This window comes from Salarias fasciatus, chromosome 5, assembly GCF_902148845.1.
Source record: "Salarias fasciatus chromosome 5, fSalaFa1.1, whole genome shotgun sequence".
Classification (NCBI taxonomy): domain Eukaryota; kingdom Metazoa; phylum Chordata; class Actinopteri; order Blenniiformes; family Blenniidae; genus Salarias; species Salarias fasciatus.
Window position 1 is genome coordinate 2,670,094 of NC_043749.1, and position 17,255 is coordinate 2,687,348.

The following is a 17,255-nucleotide window of genomic DNA, read 5'->3' on the forward strand; positions in this document are numbered from 1 at the left end:
CGGCCTTCAGAAGCCGCTACGACTCGGCACCTCATACATATGGGTATGTGTGTGAGAGAACGCCAAACAAGCTGTTGAGTGGGTTTTTCTTAGAGTCCGCCGAGAACGAGGAGACAAAGCGAGGTGAGAGACGCAAATGTTTGGAGCAAGGTCGGGGCCATTCCTTTTAAACTGTGTCGAAAAGCAGAGGTCTGTTTCTGAGGTATTACCCTGTAGCCTCCCAGATGTCCGTGCAACTTGTCCTTGTGCACTCGTGTCCAGCTAACCTTGACCACGGAGCTGTTCATCACCTCCACCTTCACATCATCGGGCGCAGCAGAGGGAACTGCGGAGAGAAAAACACCTAAAAATCAACAGCACACTGCAAAACGTTAAACATTACAGAGGAAAGTCATCATATGAATCTCTGTGGGGACGTCTCAGGCTAATGGGAGAGGATTACATTCTACTGAACTGACTAGTCATCAGCTATTCACTGGAACAAAACCCAAGAAAAACTACACTTTCACGAGGACACCGGAGCGAGGAAGTGTTATGACCTGATGTGACCTCCTGGGGGCAAATCCAGAAGAAAGCTAAACAGAGCAAATACAATCACCTTGCAGACATTTGCCACAGTCAAGTGAGAAAATCATGTATAAAACATAACATCTGAATAAATGCCTGCGCAGGTCCATGTAAATAAGAGCTGAAAACAACAGAATCAACTTAGAATACCTTGGTGAGTGGAAGGTTTGAGTCTCTAATGTTGCTATGGGTCCCTGAATGGAGCAAAAGCCTGCATAATATTTCTGAGCTGGAGATCTGAATGGATGATGTTCAGGGGCACAGTCCACGATTCAATCCTGATTTTAGATTTTAGGTTGAGGTAGACGGGGTACCAAGAGTAAAACTCAAAGAAACTCAAAGAAACCACAACTTAAACCATTGTGCTGATGCTATTCAGAGATTAACAAAACTCCAAATTCATTGACTGTAGATTATGTTCCTTCATGTATCATCTGTGTATGAAAGAGACTTAATAAGAACTCGATATTGACAAGCAGCTAAAGGTTAGTACTCATACTTTTAAAACCCGACAAGTCACCACTCACAGTCCTCTCCTGAGTATCCGGTCACTATCTTGGGCTCGGGGCCCCAGCCCTGATGGTTCCTGGCTTGAATCTTGATCTCATAGGGCACGAAGGTGGGCGTGTTCTTCACCACGAAGGAGTGCCTCTTCACCGTGTGCTCCGTCCAGTCGTCCTCCAGGTCCTGCCGTCGGAAGCTCACCTTGTACTCCAGCCCGGGGCCGTTGTGCTCGATGGGGAGCAGCGGCTGAAAGAGATCCAGGTCGGGACGCAACGTGAGAACGATGACGCGAACGCTTTCAGAGAGACTCCCACAGTTGCGTGAGGCGCTTCTTGTGTTCCACCGCTCAATGCCACCGCCTCTGAGGGATTAAAAAGACGAGCTCGCCCAGTGAACCGTGCCGGGGTTTTAACCCGCTATCTCATGAAACAATGGAAGAATTGAACTGGTCTAGCAGCGGGGCTTTTCTTTGATATGAGGCTTGTTAAGACATCGGGGATGAAAAGATTTGTGTCCTCACAGAAGTCAGCCTGTGAGAAATGGAAGGAGATACCATTATACACAAAAGCAAATCATTAACAGTGAGAAAGCTCATGAATCCAGGATTCAGGAGTGACGCTACCATGACAGGGCGACCAGATAATAAGTGGAGGAGAGATTCATCTTCCTACAATAAAAGGCGAATATATTGCTAGGAGTGTTCAAAGAAAATTTCCCCTTTCATAGGCCTCTTTTCTTTTGCTAATCAAAGAAAAAGAGAAGCGGCTTTCAGTGAATACTCATTCACGGTGATGCCAGAAAATGGCTTTTCTGAAGATTTGTCCTGCAGACTGAAATATCAGAAGTGGGCTATTCTGGTTTCTTAAATTCCTATTAGTAATTGTCTATGAAACGTTGATAAAACTTCAGCTTCTTTTCTCTCCGAGAAATTCTTTGACTGGAAAAAAAAAAAACACCCGTAGCAGAAGTGAATTATTCACTCTGGAAAGGTAGGCTGGATCGCAGAAAGTGCTGAAAGAGGATAATAAAAGACCAAACTCTTATTTCTTACCTCCCAGTTGATATCCATTTCATGTGGCAAATGACCTTCGATTTTGATATTTTCAGGGTTCTTGTCGGGGGCTGTGGAGAAGAGGGAATATAGATTTTGTCGGCATTGTTAGTGGTAGAAATCTCCAGTGAAACAAAAAAAAAAGCAGAAGCACACGAAAGCAGATTTTCAACCAGAGAGGAATCAATTATGCAGCAGGTCTGAGTGTTTTAAAGTTCACACAGCAGCCTCGTCGGGAGCTCAAGTGGCCTGAAGCAAACAAAGGCGGAGCAGGAGGAGCCCCTACCTCTGGGTGAGGTCTTGTATCTCTCGGTGGGCTCGCTGGGCGGGCCCGTCCCGATGCCGTTCACGCCGGAAACTCGGAATCTGTAGTCGACGTGTCCGTGGAGTTTGAGCGTGGCCGAGTTGTGGTTCCCGGGGACCCGCAGCAGCTCCTTCCAGTTTCCCGGCTCCCACTGACTCTCCTCGAACTGGATGATGAACTCTGTCGACAGGCGTGAAGACAATCACTGCCAAAGGGGCTCCTGCCCGCAAAATGTTTATCTAACCGCCGACTGCGCACGGAGAAACTCCTGAAACCGCGCTGGAGACGCTGGCACGTTCCTCAGGGAGGCTAATCAGAATTCACACTCAGATAAATCAATAATGGATTCACGGCGTGCTTGATGGTATCAAACAAATCTATTTACATGCGGGGGCGAGGCGGATGTCATATTAATGGCATTCGCTGCACGACGCCGCCCATTCACGGCGGAGCGTCTGCGCCGACACCTGCACACATGGATGCTTCCCCTACCTGTGGTTGAGCTGTTGTGCTCGTCCCCGGGGATCCATTTCAGCTTCACACTTTTGCCCTTGTGTTCAGACAGAAGCAGGTTCTCCGGCGCGTCGGGAACGTCTGAAAACCATCAAAACGGCACGGTTGTGAGCAGGAAAACAAAAACAAAAAATCACACACACATCAGTCCCCACAGCGACACACATGAGCACACAAACACACACACACCAAGGGAGGAAAATGATCTGGAGAGCCAGAGGACGTGGAACCAGTAAGACGTCAACAATATCCGGAAAAACGACAAATGATGGAGCGGCTGCAGCACAGGAATTGCTGTTTCCCTCACCTAAGACCATGAGGAGAGCCGACGCCACGTCCTGGTCCACCGGAGTTCTGGCCACGCACGTGTACACGCCCTGGTCTGCGTGGCTCACGTTGATGATGTGAAGAACACCCTCCTCCACCAGGTATCTGTCGACAGAACCACGGAGGCACAATGACAAAAAAAAAAAAAAGAGGCAAAGACGTGTCTCCAGCTGGGATTAGTCCTGCTCTGCTCCTACAGAAAATAGCCAGAAATCGGAACCGTACCTTGAATTCTCGGTGTAGTTGAGGCCTATCTCCATATCATCTTTTTCCCACAGGAGCTCAAAGTCATTGCTGAAGGACTTGTCGTACTCCGCCAGGCATGAGAGCCGGGCCGTGGTACCTATTAAGATCTGCTGGTCCTCCGGGGGGGCGCTTATTCTAGTGGGATCTTCAGCAGGGAGGAGCGCAGTAGTTACATTTCAAGGACTGTGAGCAACCGCAAACAAACTTTTTCTTTTTTTCTTTTTTACAGAGTGGAGCTGTTTACCTTTTACATACAGAAAGGCGTTGATGGCGGACAGTCCCTCCGTGTTTTTAGCCAGGCACGTGTACTGACCGGTGTCGCCTTTCTCGAGTTGTTCGATCTCCAGGGACCCGTTGTCATGAACGGTAAATCTGTGTCCGTCCACAGATTCAGAGGAGTCTTCCCTGCTCCTGGAAAATATTTAGAATTCAAAACGCCCAATTAGGATTTCAGTAACTCCTCTTTAATGTAGCTGGTGAAGAGGAGAGTTTGGAAATTTAAACATATTCAAATGTTTTAGCCATAAATCTGTTGAAAGTTTTCTTCTGGTACTGTTTATTCACTTGCTGAATGGAAGCAGCTTTTTGTGTTCCTGCACATGTTTTAAAACCAGACCAGTACATATAGACACAGCGACATGAAGAAACCTATCGCATCAAAATTAAAAATCAAAAGCGATGATCAATTCCACAGACACTTTATTACAGGATCACTAACAACATAACTGTCCAACCATACTATTGTGACATAACCGAGGTCTATGTCGATGTTTATTGGGTTAATTCTTGATGGTCTTTGAGTCTGAAGTCTGAAATTGGGGTCTTCAGCCTTTGATCCAGGTCTCACACGGCGTTTAATGGCATTAATGTGCAATAAACCCCGGAAAGCAATAAACACCTAGTGGTCTGCTAATGAATGTGGAAGAAAGGGCGACCTTGAACTCTGATTTGTAGCCATCAAAATGTAATCAATGCGTGTTAATTGTGAAGTCCTTCCAGACATTTTGGATTTATGGAGCACGACGATGAAAATAATGACTCAGCGAGGGACATAATGCTCCATCAGTGTTGGAATAAAAAGCCAATATGTGGCCAGTCAGATGCAACCGTTACCCAGGTTAGGAGGGAGGGTGTGTTCTGTGTGTCACTGTACTGTAATGTGAGATGAGCTGCATGTAAACGTGAACCTTTTCTGAAATGAAAACGCAAGAAACATCTTGTGAGCGTGGCCTCGCTGGAGGAGTGAGCAGGTGCCACTGTGTGTCTGTGTGTTCGTGGTGTGATGGACTGGTGGCGTGTCCAGCGTGTATCCTGCCATCGCTCACAGTGATCAGCTCCGGCTCCTCGCACCCAAAGCTCAATAAAAGCCAGATTAGAAGATGATGGATGGCTGTGTCTCTGCTAACCACCAAAGATGTATTTGACAACGTATCTCCACCCCGATATGAAAGCTATTAAAGAGTGTGACACAAAATATTGCAGTACCAGAAAAAGAAAAAAAAAAAAGCCACAGTTACCTTGACATTTGTCCTCTTTCCAACAAAATGAGATTTGACATGTTTTAGCTTTAAAGCCTCAAATACTGTGATTATAAATGTAATTAGACATTAGTAGCAGTCTTAATGGATAATGTGGCAGCTGAGAAGAAAACAGGTGCACGCTGAATACACAATCAGATTAGACTGACACCACAACTTTTCTTTTTAAAGAGCCAGCCGGTGGGGGATGAAAGGAGGAGAAAGGGAGCGAGTACATCCACCGGTTGAGATCTACTGCTCTCTGCTGGCGTGTCGGAGCTAAGGGGGCCGGCGCTCGCTCACCAAGTGACGGTGGAAGGAGGCGAGCTGAAGACCTCGCAGTGCATCGTCACTGCCTTCCCCTCCACAGCAGAGTAGCTCTCCTCACCCGGGGTCAAAATCATGGGGCGCAGATCTGTGAAGACAAGCGGAAGGATCTAATCATCAATCAGAGGTCGGCAGAAGAGCACGGACCCTGGAGGAAAGTGGGAGTGCGCTCGTGGCAGCCGGTCAAAAACAACAGAGACAGACAGAGAGAGAGAGAGAGAGAGAGAGAGAGAGATTAGGTCTGCAGTTTTCGACCTGATAAAGCAGGAGTGGGAGCAGGCAGATAGCCGCGAGTTAAAGGAGGTGACAGCGCTGCTGCCTTACCTGCGCGTTAATTGTGGGCTCCTTTGTGTACAGAAAGTGATTCAGCTGTCAGCTTGTCAGAAAAGTGCGAACATGTAAATGGAATCAAAGCGGAAAACAATGGAATAATGAGTTAGCCGAGCGTGTGCGCGTTATCGGCTGTAGCCAAAGCCTCCCGCCAAAATGGTCTGTCTCTTCTAATTGTTTACAAAGGCAACCACCGGGACTCTGCATTCACACACTGTCCTGCTTTATTAACTCCAGTGTCACCCACAACAAACTCAGTTTGCGCCGACTGATGTAAAGCACCATTCTGTCTTCTGCTTTTTTTTTTTTTTCTTTATCAGCACTTGTAAAGCAGCACATGTTTGTCTTATGGCACTGGAATTGAGGGGTGGGTGGGTGGGTGGGGGGGGGGGGGGGGGGGGGACTGTTAGCATATAAATGGCAGGGAACTGGGCTTGTTGCTCCACGGGGAGAAACCGCGAGCCTGAATGAAGGAGTACAGCTTGTAGACAGCGCTCCTTCCCCGGGCTCCCGGCTGCTTTATGGGCATATGCCGGAGTCGGCGCCCGGCTCTGCAGCGCCGCGCATCACTCAGCAGCCTCCCAGTGACTCACCACAAAAGTCTGACACCCCCCCGACTCGAGCACCGCGAGACCAACGCGCCGCAGAGATTGTGTTTCCGTGTACTTGACGGTGGGAGTGATGAGAGCCGCGGCTCGGGGTAATGAAAGCTGTCGCACTCACTCATAATCATGATGTTGGCGTTTGACAGGAGCGTCCCGTGTCTGTTGGAGGCTTCGCACTGGTACACGGCGCTGTCGGAGGCCTTGGCGTTATGGAGAACCACGGTGTCGCGGAAAGCCTTCCGGTTCGCTGCCGGAGACTCTGCACCAGACCAGGACGCAGACATGGGAGAAATCACAATCATTAGAAGAGGAGAGGGAGATGGGAGCAGCTGACATCTTCAGTTCTGTCATCCTGACGTGGCAGAAAGCTCGAGATCAGAGGGTCGAACACATTTCAGTTCAGGGGCCACAGCGTCTGGAGTGGGCTGGACTGGTGAAGCAATAATAACCTTCACATTTGAATTTTATAGTTTTTCTTTGCTGTGTTTTTTGAGTATATGTGATGAGAATGTCTATATTTTGATTATTATGGGAAATTCATCCATTTTTCTTGCATTGGGACCAACACACTTCAACACAGTTTTTAAAGGTTTTGGTTGGTAAACAGAATGATCTCAACATAAAGCCAATTTTAATGATACCGTCTGGTGTCAATACATTGAAATGTCCCCAGAAAATTATCTTTTTTGTGCTGCTTTATTCATGTTTTTACAAACGCTAATGCTAGTTTGTCAGCTTTCATGGTCTCAGTGTTGTGTTGTATCTGCTACTCTTAAGAAATTAGTTTACTTTGAAATTTTTAGAGTTCTATCAGTGCCCAGATTGCAGCCTCTGGCGGGCTGATTTTGGCCCACGGGTCTTATGTTTGTCACCAAATTGTACAAATTGAGGATTCAGTTAAGGCTGCAAAGGCCTACAGTCAATAAGGATGCTGAAAATTACAACCAGTTAGTATTTATGTGACAATGTGACAGTGAATGATAATATTTCCCCTTTCAGAAAGCAAACTGCTTTCTCCTTTCTGAATCGTGTGTCTGCTAAATATCCGAAGTTGACACAAGGCTGTCAAACTGGTGACGGACAGCTTAAAATAAAACCATCAAAGTAAATGGAGCTTTTCATTCCGGGCGCTCCTCTATCTTGCCAAAACTCGACGGCGACATTACTGACAGCACAATTTCAGCGCCGATAGCTCAACTGGAGGATCGGGCGTAACACTTGACACGGCAGTGACAACCTCTAGCCTCCAGCTCTTCCTGATTTTCTTCATTCATCAAACTCTTCATCCCCGGCCGACACCCGTTCAGGTGACGCCGCTTCATCCGTCACATTTCTCTCGGCTCCCTTCAGAGCCGTGAAAGGCTTCGTCTAACTTTTCATTTCCACACGGCGGGCGGTACTCCCAGCACACGCTGGAGAGTGCTGCTGCTAAAAATAAGTTTTTTCTTCATAATTTTACATCAAAGAAACACTTTGATGGGATTTAATTGGTCACAAGGGGGAGGCCTCCCCACAGGACCACTGTCAGGGAAACCTGTCTGCTGGCCTTTTCAGAGCCGTCCCCTCCCACTGCTCTCCCTGCTACCTGGAAAACCAAACACTGAGGAGTTTCCAACACTTTCTTTCTCTAAATAATAATCTGCTCCATGCATAACTGCTGAAGAGGCTGGTGTCAAATTACAGCTTCTCAAAGGAGACCGATGAATGAGATGCATTCAGCAGATTTTTAAAATGTCATTTTGAATAAGAGAAGCGACGCTGACGTCGTTCCACAGCATAAAAATGCAAATAATATTAAATTGGACCTCTTTGAGAGGTGTACGAAATTAAAACACTGCAATCGAATGATTTTCCACACTAAAATCTATATTTCCCACTGGAAGTAGAATCCATCTCCATAGTTGGGCTCTTCAGCTATTACTTACATTAAATCCTGATCCTGAGAGTGTGATTTGGTTTGGCTTCCTGCCTCGGTAACTTCTTCTCTGGAGGAAATGTCTGAAGATTATCACAACACTGGAAGAGCTGGGGTTTTTTTTCTTTCTTTCTTTCTTTTTTTTCTTGGCGGCCTATTTGTTTTGAGATGAACAAACATGGAACTGGCTGTCTGTGTCAAGCGGTGCGCTCGTGCCCGGTGGCTGTCAGCAGAGCTGACGGACTGACCCTGCAGAGGCACGCCGTTCACCCTCCACGTGGTGACGGGCTCAGGGATCCCGCCGGCGGAGCACTTGATGTGCACGTTCGAGCCGATCATGCTGAGCTGACTCTCCGGTTCCAGCTTCCACTCCGGAGGCTCTGGGAACACACAGTCGCCACGTTAACACACACATTCAGGACTCGGCGACTGTCTGCGCTCTCATCACAACCGCCGCGCCAACGAAACGCCCATTATGTGTAATTTTCCATCATGCATTACCTGGAAGTGATTCTCTCCGACACCTCCGCAGATGGCGCGATGCTGAGCGATTGATGGGAGACCAACAAATGCGCACGGCGGCACATGAGGAGCGCGCGTCACAAGATTTGGAAATTCTCTGCGACCGTACTGATGCATAATTATGCTCTTTTCTTCTGACTGACACAACAAACCTCACGCGCGGCTGAAGTGTATTACTCTCAAGTCAGCAGTGCGGGATAAGTGGAGCTCTTTACTGAAGAACGGCGCTGGAGAACCCGGGCTTTACCTGGCTGTTTCCATTTTATGCCGCATTATGCATCTGCTCCCCGACAAAGCACTTCCTCCTCCACCTGACAGCTGTGATCACAGCCATTCTCTGTATGGAGCTTTGGAAGTTTATAAACTGTTTAAGTGTCGTTCTGCTGAAAGGCTCGCCGAGGACAAAAAAGACGATTCAATTCACTGCAGCCTGCAAACTTCAGGCTGATGCTGCTTTTCACCTCACAAACAAGTAAGTTCCCGGTTCGAATCCAGGCTTGGAAAAGTTAAACTAGTGTGAATGACAGTAGGTTCATTTTAAAACAACCCAATAAGATGTTCAGGCTGGATGGAGGTGCAGTGTTCAGCACCGTCAAAATCCTTCTGAACTGGCAGGTTCTTCTGATTATTAAAGTCATTATCACTTTATTGGGAATTTCTGTGATCACTAGTCATTACACACAAATGACTAAACAAGATGCTTCCTTCATACTGATGCTTCAGAATTAGCTGTTCGATAAGATGCTTTTACTGTTTCCTTGAAGGATTTTAATGCATTCTCCACATTGGAATGGATGAAAACACATCATGAGAACCTTGTGAGTGGAGGTGAGCTGCATGTTATCAAACGTGCGTCGGTCTCACTCACCCTCCACGGTCACGGTGAAGTAATGGACGGCTTCTCCCAGCCGGTTCTTCGCCTTGCACATGTACTTCCCGCCGTCGTCCTGCTCCACTCTCGGCACGATCAGCAGCTTGCCGTGATTCTCCAGCTTGGCTTTAGCGGGAAGCTGATGCCCCATCTTGACCCACTCCACCTGTGGCGTCGGACTGGGAGGGAAGGTCAGCGGTGAACTCTTAGACGCAGCTGTAGCTCTTATTTTTGAAATGAAGTCTTCAAGACTTCAATACTCTTCCAAAAATCAGCTTGTAGAGGTTTTAAATTTGAATAACTCACAGTCCCTCAGCAATACACTCCAGCTTCAAGTCCTCCTCTTTGACCAGCAGTACCTCGGATCGCACACCAGAGGGCGTCAGAAGCGAGGGCCTTCTCTCTGGGATGGCGTTAGCTGTGAAAGGGGGACAGAAAATCAGTGGCCTTCATCCATATTCTCGACTCCAGCTCAGCTCCGTGCGCACCGGAAACTGGAAACTCACCACTTCCAGGACTGTCACTCGTTTCTGAAATGCAGGTGGAAGACACCAACGGGAGGGAAAACCAAAATATCAAAGAAAAAGATGACAATGAGGACAATGTGCGTGCATGATGGGAGATATCAGGCAAGTGCAACATAAAAGCAAACAGGATGCAGATGAACAAAGGGAGCGTGACGCCGGGATGGCTTTTGATCCCGGAGTGTGTTGGATTTGATGTGATTGCATCAGAAAGACGACGGCGACCTACTCGTCTTGACGACGACAGACATGGCGGTCTTCTGAACGATGGTTCGTATTCTGGGGAAGGCGGCGAAGCAGCAGTAGTCCCTCCTGCTGTCTTTGTCCACGGCGTGGGAGAAGTAGAGGTCTCCGTTCAGTCCGGTGGAAACTCTCTCGTCCTGCTCGATGTGCTGCAGATCTGAAGGCGATGAAGAAGATGTCACACAAATACAAACCAAATGTGTCAAGCTCCTGGTTTTTTCATGCTAAGCAGTGAAGAAACAGCAGCTATCAAATAATAGTAAGAGTTTATTGAAAAAGTTTTATCCTATTGAAGAATAGCTGTTTTTATCCATAAGAAATCTTTTTTTTTTTCAGGGATTACTGATGAAATAGATGTGATGACTCTCAAAAAGGCAAAAACTACACAAAAGTTTTGATAAATATGTACATTTGTATGAATATCCTTTTTTTTTTAATCATCTTTCATCTTTCAAACATCTTAACTGAGCTGAGTTTAACCTTTTAACATGTATACAAAGTAAAGACCCATCACTTCTGTTATACACACACAGAGTTTGTTGCAGTAAACCTTTGTCAGTATTACTCTGATTTAGCCCTGAAACACTTCTAGCAGGTCAGATTTTACCTTACATACGAAATACATGTGAAAAAATAAATATATTTATGGTCTTTAACTTTAAAAGTGAGTGCATTTTTAATAACCTGGCTGTGATGTGAATGACGGCTGGGGGTTTGTAAGTGTAAGAGGAAAAACATTCACTGCTGACAACATGAAAAAGTCCCATTTTGCATGATAAAATACATTCCAGTAACTTTCTTGTTTTTTTGTTTTTGTTGCTGCACAGCAAAAATACTTGAGGTTGCAGCACAGCGCACACACAAAGTTTCACAGAGCAACACACAGCTGACATTCGCAGTGAGAGACTTACTGATCGTCATCCAGTAGATCTGCAGAGGTGGGATACCGGTGGGTGGATCACATTTTAAGACGAACGGCTGGCCCTCCTCCACCACCACAGGGTCAAGAGTCTCTTTTGGGAATTTTGGGACATCTAGGAAAAAATGAAGTGAAATAAAAACAGAGTGTTGCAGTTCTACTTCTCCCCAGAAGATGGCAGTGACATCCTTCTATGTGCAGCACGAGTTTTCTGAGCTCCACTATTCAGCAGATTCAGGTCTTGGGCTTTTTTTTCCTACTACTTGACCTGCAGGAAGAAAAAACAGACATCACGACTACATTTGTGCTCCGTCACTGCTGCAGAGCCTGGATAGATTTTTTTTTTTTTTTTTCTTAAGAGAATTTATCAACTGGACTTGGGAACAAAATAATTTAAAAGAAAGAGGAAATGATGGAGAGGCCAGATCACATTCAGTCCACCTTCCAGTGGGGAGCTCTGGATGAGGGACTGTAGGGGAGGGAGCCTCAGTGACTCTCTGCCACATCCACAGCAATGAAAGGCTCACAATAGAGAGGTGCAGTCATTACAGAGGGTCTGCCGGCACTGAATCACTCTGAGAGCACTGTAACAGAGCACCCTGCACACACACACACACACACACACACACACACACACACAAATGCAGGTTACTCACTGGGCACAATGAACTCAATCTCCTTCGATATGGCGGTCCCCAGTTTGTTTGAGGCATAGCAGCGATAGGTTCCCTGGTACTCAGTAAGGTTCCCATTATTGGGTATCACAAAGGTCCCAGAATTCTCTTCTTTCATCAGGCGGGGGTCGAGGAAGGGGTCGAATTCCTGGCCATTCTTTGTCCATCTGAATCTGCACAAAGAAAGTCAGTATGGAAATGTGGCGTCTGGCTAAGAGCGCCGCGTTGCTCCAGTTCCAAAAGCTCCAGAAGAACGGAGCGTCCAGATCTGTTGGTGGCACTCACTCTGGCTCGGGGTTCCCCTTGGCTTCACACGTCAGGGGGAAGCTCTCATCAAACGGGAAGGCGATGAGCGAGCTGGGCGACTGAGCTGTGATGGTGGGCAGCTGCTCGACTGGGAAACGAACAAACAAGAGTGAACATGACGGGCGCAGCGATCGTCTGAATGCGGGAGCACGACGCCGAGGCCTGGTTCCCAACCCTTCTGGCCTGTGAACGGGCCGCGTCACACTTTGGAATGACTACATCAAAAACTATGCGATTCTAATCTCTAACACCTATCAGCTAAAACAGCTTTACAGCCTACAGTGGGTAATGACTGTCAGTGTATCTTCAGCCAAGACTCATTCAGAGAGAACCTTTCTCACTGCAAAAAGTCCAAATCTGAGCAAGTTTTTTCAACTCGTTTTGAGTGAAAATGTCTAATTTTACTTGATTTAAGATAAATTTACTCAAATTTTATATTTGATCAAGATAAAAAGGCTTGATTTAAGAGAAAATTCACTGAAATCAAGAAAATTTTTTGCTTGTTCTATTGGCAGATTTTTTTTCTTAAATTAAGAAATTTTTACTTGAAATGAGTAAAAAAAATCTGCCAATAGAACAAGCAAAAAATTTTCTTGATTTCAGAGAATTTCTCTTAAATCAAGCCTTTTTATCTAGATCAAATATAAAATTTAAGTAAATTTATCTTAAATCAAGTAAAATTAGACATTTTCACTCAAAACGAGTTGAAAAAACTTGCTCAGATTTGGAATTTTTTCAGCTGGATGAAGTTCAGGGTCACACATCCCTTCATTCAGTTTTCTCAGAAAGCCTTTCACAGGTTTCACAAACACCTTCAGACCTGGACAGACCTGCACTCGGCCTTGAAAACTCAACTGTAATCTGTCATTGAACGTCTGTCTCACTGATACCGCTCGCTGCCTCTACCCTGCTGGTTGTGAGTCAGGCGATCACCCACAACCTGCAGCTTGAATACCCAATTAAGAGGTTTATACCCACCAGACGAAACACAGCTTGGGAAACCAGGGAGAACATTTGTATCTCATGACTTGTTGTAGGTCTGGTCTGGTCATATACGTTACCAGAAGTGGTCAAATCTCTTGGTGGAGGTAGAGTTTATCACTATAACTGATGGGAATTTGCTGCAGGTTGCAGAACTTTGTGGAGGCAGAAAAAACAAATTAGAGCCATCCAGGTTGGGAGCCATGAAAATGAATATAATGATGAAGTATTATTGTCTGTGGCTACTCAGGAAGTCCTGCAGGTCCACAGTCATACATGTTTTCAATGTCTCTGTACCAAAACATCACGAATCCCCTCAGTAACCTTTACGACAAACCACTACCGAGGCTTTACAGTCAGGTTTGGCTGAAGTGGGACATGTATTGAATCTGCAGGACTGCTGACCGCCAAGACTGACTCTCTAAAAAGGTTCACGTTCTAGATCTCGACAGCAGAAAATGAAAGGTGGTCATTTAAAAATGAATGGGTCATGTTGTTAATTTGGTGTATTTCTAGCATTTTCAGCTCCAGATGGCTTTAATGAGTCCAGACATAAAGTGAGGATGGAAAAGCTCCCTGCTGACGGCGCGATGAGGTGATCAATGAAAAGCTAAACCGCGAGAAACACGGAGTCAAGACTGATGACACAGGCGTTAGCGATCCAACGCATATGGCTGCGAGCCGAAGCCGCCGCTGAGCTCAGCCGCCGTGCCGGGAAATGAGAGGAAGCAAGGAAAAAAAAAAAAAGTCACTAATACCAACTACAAGATGGCAGAGCGAACTTACTGTTTATGTGACCTAAAACTATAGAATCCGAGGCAGCAGGGGGAAAATAAACAACAAACACACACACAAAAAAACAGCAGTCAGCAGTTTGGGAATAATTCCTTTTTGTCTCTATTCTCTACATTTGAACTCTTTTCAATTCACATGGGTAATGCAAAACAAAAAAAACAAAAAAAAAAAAACAATATTCTGACAGCGAGCCAAAATATGCGTTTGGCTTTTATGTGAAAAACCTGTTTGAACAGTTCTTTATCAAGGCCTTAAGAGATGTTTCTGAATAATTTAGAGGGAGAGGTTTGATATGCGTTTCCAAGGAAACTGGGATACATGGAGAGAGAGAGGAAAAAAAAGAAAAACATGATTTAAACGAGATAATGGCTGTAAATATATTCAAAAGCACAAAATGCTTGACGAGTGTAACACTTCTCCGTGGTGTGCTTTATTTCCCTCTAAATTATTCAGCTCCTGCGATAAAAGCGATTCAAGGACAAATTCTCTGAGACAATAAACAAGCCGTTTACACTCTCAACCTTTCATCAATGATTCTGCTGAAGTAGTTTTTCTTCTTTGTTTTGTTATTTGTGTTATTGTGATTTGTGTTGAACTGTGAACCGACCGACAATGCAGGACGTCTGCACTTTGATAAACAAATGGCTTTTTATAGTCTACAGATTATGGGAGGAATTGCTTAAAATAGTTATTTTATTTTTAGATAATATAAAAAAAAGATTCTAAATTGATCTAACAATGTCGTCAGAAAACAGATTATTAATACATATGTCCCTTTACATGCATTTGCACAGTTTTTGGCAACTTCAAGACACCAGGACCAGATGCTAACCCAGTATTAGCCTTTTTCTACCTTTCAGAGACGACTTATCATGTATTTGAGCGCATTTAAACCACAAAGGTTTCCATGAAAATCTGAATCCTTCATTGGGTTTTCTTTGCTTGGAGCCACTGAAAACACAACTTTTTGAAAACCCTCTAATCTCGTCTCCATGTAAACGGAGCATTTTTGGAAAGTTCCAACTTGGGTGCTGTTTCAGAAAGTTTCATTTTTTTTCTCCTGAGTTCATCTCCGTGGAAATGTGGACAACGGGACCGTTCTGAATCACTGCTGTGTATCTGCACAAGCAGCAATGTTTTAATCCAGAGGGTCTCGACTCGGGGTCCGTATTCTCCTGGAATTGATAGCTTTACAGTTGAATCCAACTTGGTCGTCTGTCCATGTGTGTGTTTGATTGTCATGTTTAGTGTGTTGGTCTCTGAGTGCATGTGTGTGTGGTTTCATTACAAAGAACCAAGAAGCCGACTGGCACACTGGGTACATCTTTTATTGCGTTTCTGGCATATCCATGCAAAGTCTTTTTGAAAACGTTTGCATGTAAACGTGAAACTTTTCTGAAACAAAAACACAAAGGAGGGAAAAACTTAAAACTTAAGTGTGAATAGTGAGAGCTGTGAATCGAGGCATTTTAGTTGCAGGATTTGCCCAAAAATTTGAAAAACAATGCTCAACTTGTATTGCAGAAAATTCGGTGTGTTTTAACTCTCTTCAGACGACTCTGGACAAATTATTCAAGTTGTACTTAAACCCACTGAGCAAGACTTTAATGACTTTACACCGGTAGTTGACTTCAAACATTAGAGACTAAGCCCTCGGGGAGATCTCTCAGTGTGCAGACTTTTTAAAGCTCGTGTCTCATATAATATCTCTGTGATGGGGGGATCAAAGCGCGGAGATTCAAACATAATGGAGGTGAACAGAGCAGAGCTGTTTATCAAGATAATACACCGACGGAAATGAATCACTCCCATTGATAGGATGTGCTTTTAATCCTTTGTGGAATCGTGCAGAGAATCAGGGCTCACCTTGCAGCGGGATGTCGAAGGCTGCAGAAGCGTGAAAGGCACAGAAGCAGCAGACCAGCAGGGCGGCCGGTCCCGGGCTCCTCTGCGGCCTCATGGTTTCTCTGTACGGTCTCGGACGCTGGCGGGGGGAACGAAAAAAAACCGAGTCTCTCCTCCTCGTCCTCAGTTCATCTCTCGGCTGCTCTGAAGATGCCAGTACCTGCGAAGGCGGCACAGACGGAGAAGGCCCCATGAATCCACCCACGCGCTGGCACACGGACAGACGAACCCCAAACACCGGCGAAACCACCCCCCCCCCCCCCCCCACCTCCCCCAGTGCCCAGGAAGCCTCCGCTCAGTCAGGCTGAACCAGGCGCACTGCATTCAGCACAAAGTCTGCTGTGGCTCTCCTCTGGGACCGCTCCCTTTGTAGCGTGTGCAGGAGAATCTCTCCCGTTCCTGCGACAATGGGTATGAATAAATAAACTAATGCCTGTAGATTTATTAATGCGTGGCAGATGTTCAACATTACCCAAGGAAACGAGGCATTTATCGGAGCCAAGACTGAAATCAACATCAAAAATTACCATCAAAGTGAGGCCGATTAAATCGCCGTGCCTGTTCTGATCTGCGTCTGCATGTTTCTGATAACAATGACTCCAAGAGATTACCGGCGAAATAAAGAAATATTACGGCCCGAGGGGTGTGAGCCACAAGAGAAGGAGCAAGTATTTAACAGTCAGACGGAGTAAGCTGTCTGCGCTCACACGCTGACAGTCTGCACAGAACATTTTCCAGCCAACAGACCGGAGTCTGGACCTGTAATGAGCGCATGATGGGTCCAGAGAGCAGAACCACGGCGGCGGCAGGAGGAGGAGGAGGAGGAGGAGGAGGAGGAGGAGGAGGAGGAGGAGGAAGGAGGAAGAGAGCGATGTATGGGAATTCTAATGCGTGGAAGCCTCTGGGGTGTCAGTTCATTAGTCTTCTTCGTGTTGGCCGTGACCCGGCTTAAAAGGTCACGTCGGAGTAATTAGCTCGACGTAATAACAAAATAAAGTAATAAGAGCCAAACACGGGAGCGTTAGAGGATCGTGGAGTCGGTTTTGTTGGCCTGCTGGGAGTCTCGATGGTGTTCGTGGAGAATAGAGATGATTTAATGTGAGAGGAGCACCACGAGCACGAGCCCGGCGATTACGAGACTGTATTACAGGCGCTCCCATTCGGGGAATCACATTAGGAGCTTTACACCAAACAACTTTTCAAGGAAATTTACTGTTGCACATGAAATTTGAATGGTGCATTCAATAGTTAATGGAGCGCACTTTTCATTCTTCAGTTATTTAACAGGCACAGTGGTAATTAATCAAGA

At 45.8% G+C, this 17,255-nt stretch overlaps 1 protein-coding gene across 3 annotated transcripts in view; it reads right to left on the reverse strand.

Moving 5' to 3' along the window:
• Positions 1–17,255, reverse strand: part of chl1b (cell adhesion molecule L1-like b) — an 86,275-nt gene that overhangs the window by 21,824 nt on the left and 47,196 nt on the right. For all 3 annotated transcript variants that reach the window (XM_030091109.1, XM_030091108.1, XM_030091107.1), the window contains exons 2-21: positions 15,908–16,106; positions 14,033–14,050; positions 12,245–12,353; positions 11,942–12,132; positions 11,278–11,400; positions 10,353–10,523; positions 10,106–10,129; positions 9,906–10,017; positions 9,597–9,778; positions 8,455–8,586; positions 6,410–6,550; positions 5,333–5,444; positions 3,757–3,923; positions 3,492–3,657; positions 3,247–3,371; positions 2,919–3,020; positions 2,409–2,606; positions 2,123–2,193; positions 1,095–1,317; positions 210–325 (exon numbers count right to left, since the gene is read on the reverse strand). In XM_030091109.1, the coding sequence (XP_029946969.1) occupies positions 210–325; positions 1,095–1,317; positions 2,123–2,193; positions 2,409–2,606; positions 2,919–3,020; positions 3,247–3,371; positions 3,492–3,657; positions 3,757–3,923; positions 5,333–5,444; positions 6,410–6,550; positions 8,455–8,586; positions 9,597–9,778; positions 9,906–10,017; positions 10,106–10,129; positions 10,353–10,523; positions 11,278–11,400; positions 11,942–12,132; positions 12,245–12,353; positions 14,033–14,050; positions 15,908–16,106 (2,682 nt within the window). The remainder of the gene's footprint in view (positions 1–209; positions 326–1,094; positions 1,318–2,122; positions 2,194–2,408; positions 2,607–2,918; positions 3,021–3,246; positions 3,372–3,491; positions 3,658–3,756; positions 3,924–5,332; positions 5,445–6,409; positions 6,551–8,454; positions 8,587–9,596; positions 9,779–9,905; positions 10,018–10,105; positions 10,130–10,352; positions 10,524–11,277; positions 11,401–11,941; positions 12,133–12,244; positions 12,354–14,032; positions 14,051–15,907; positions 16,107–17,255) is intronic.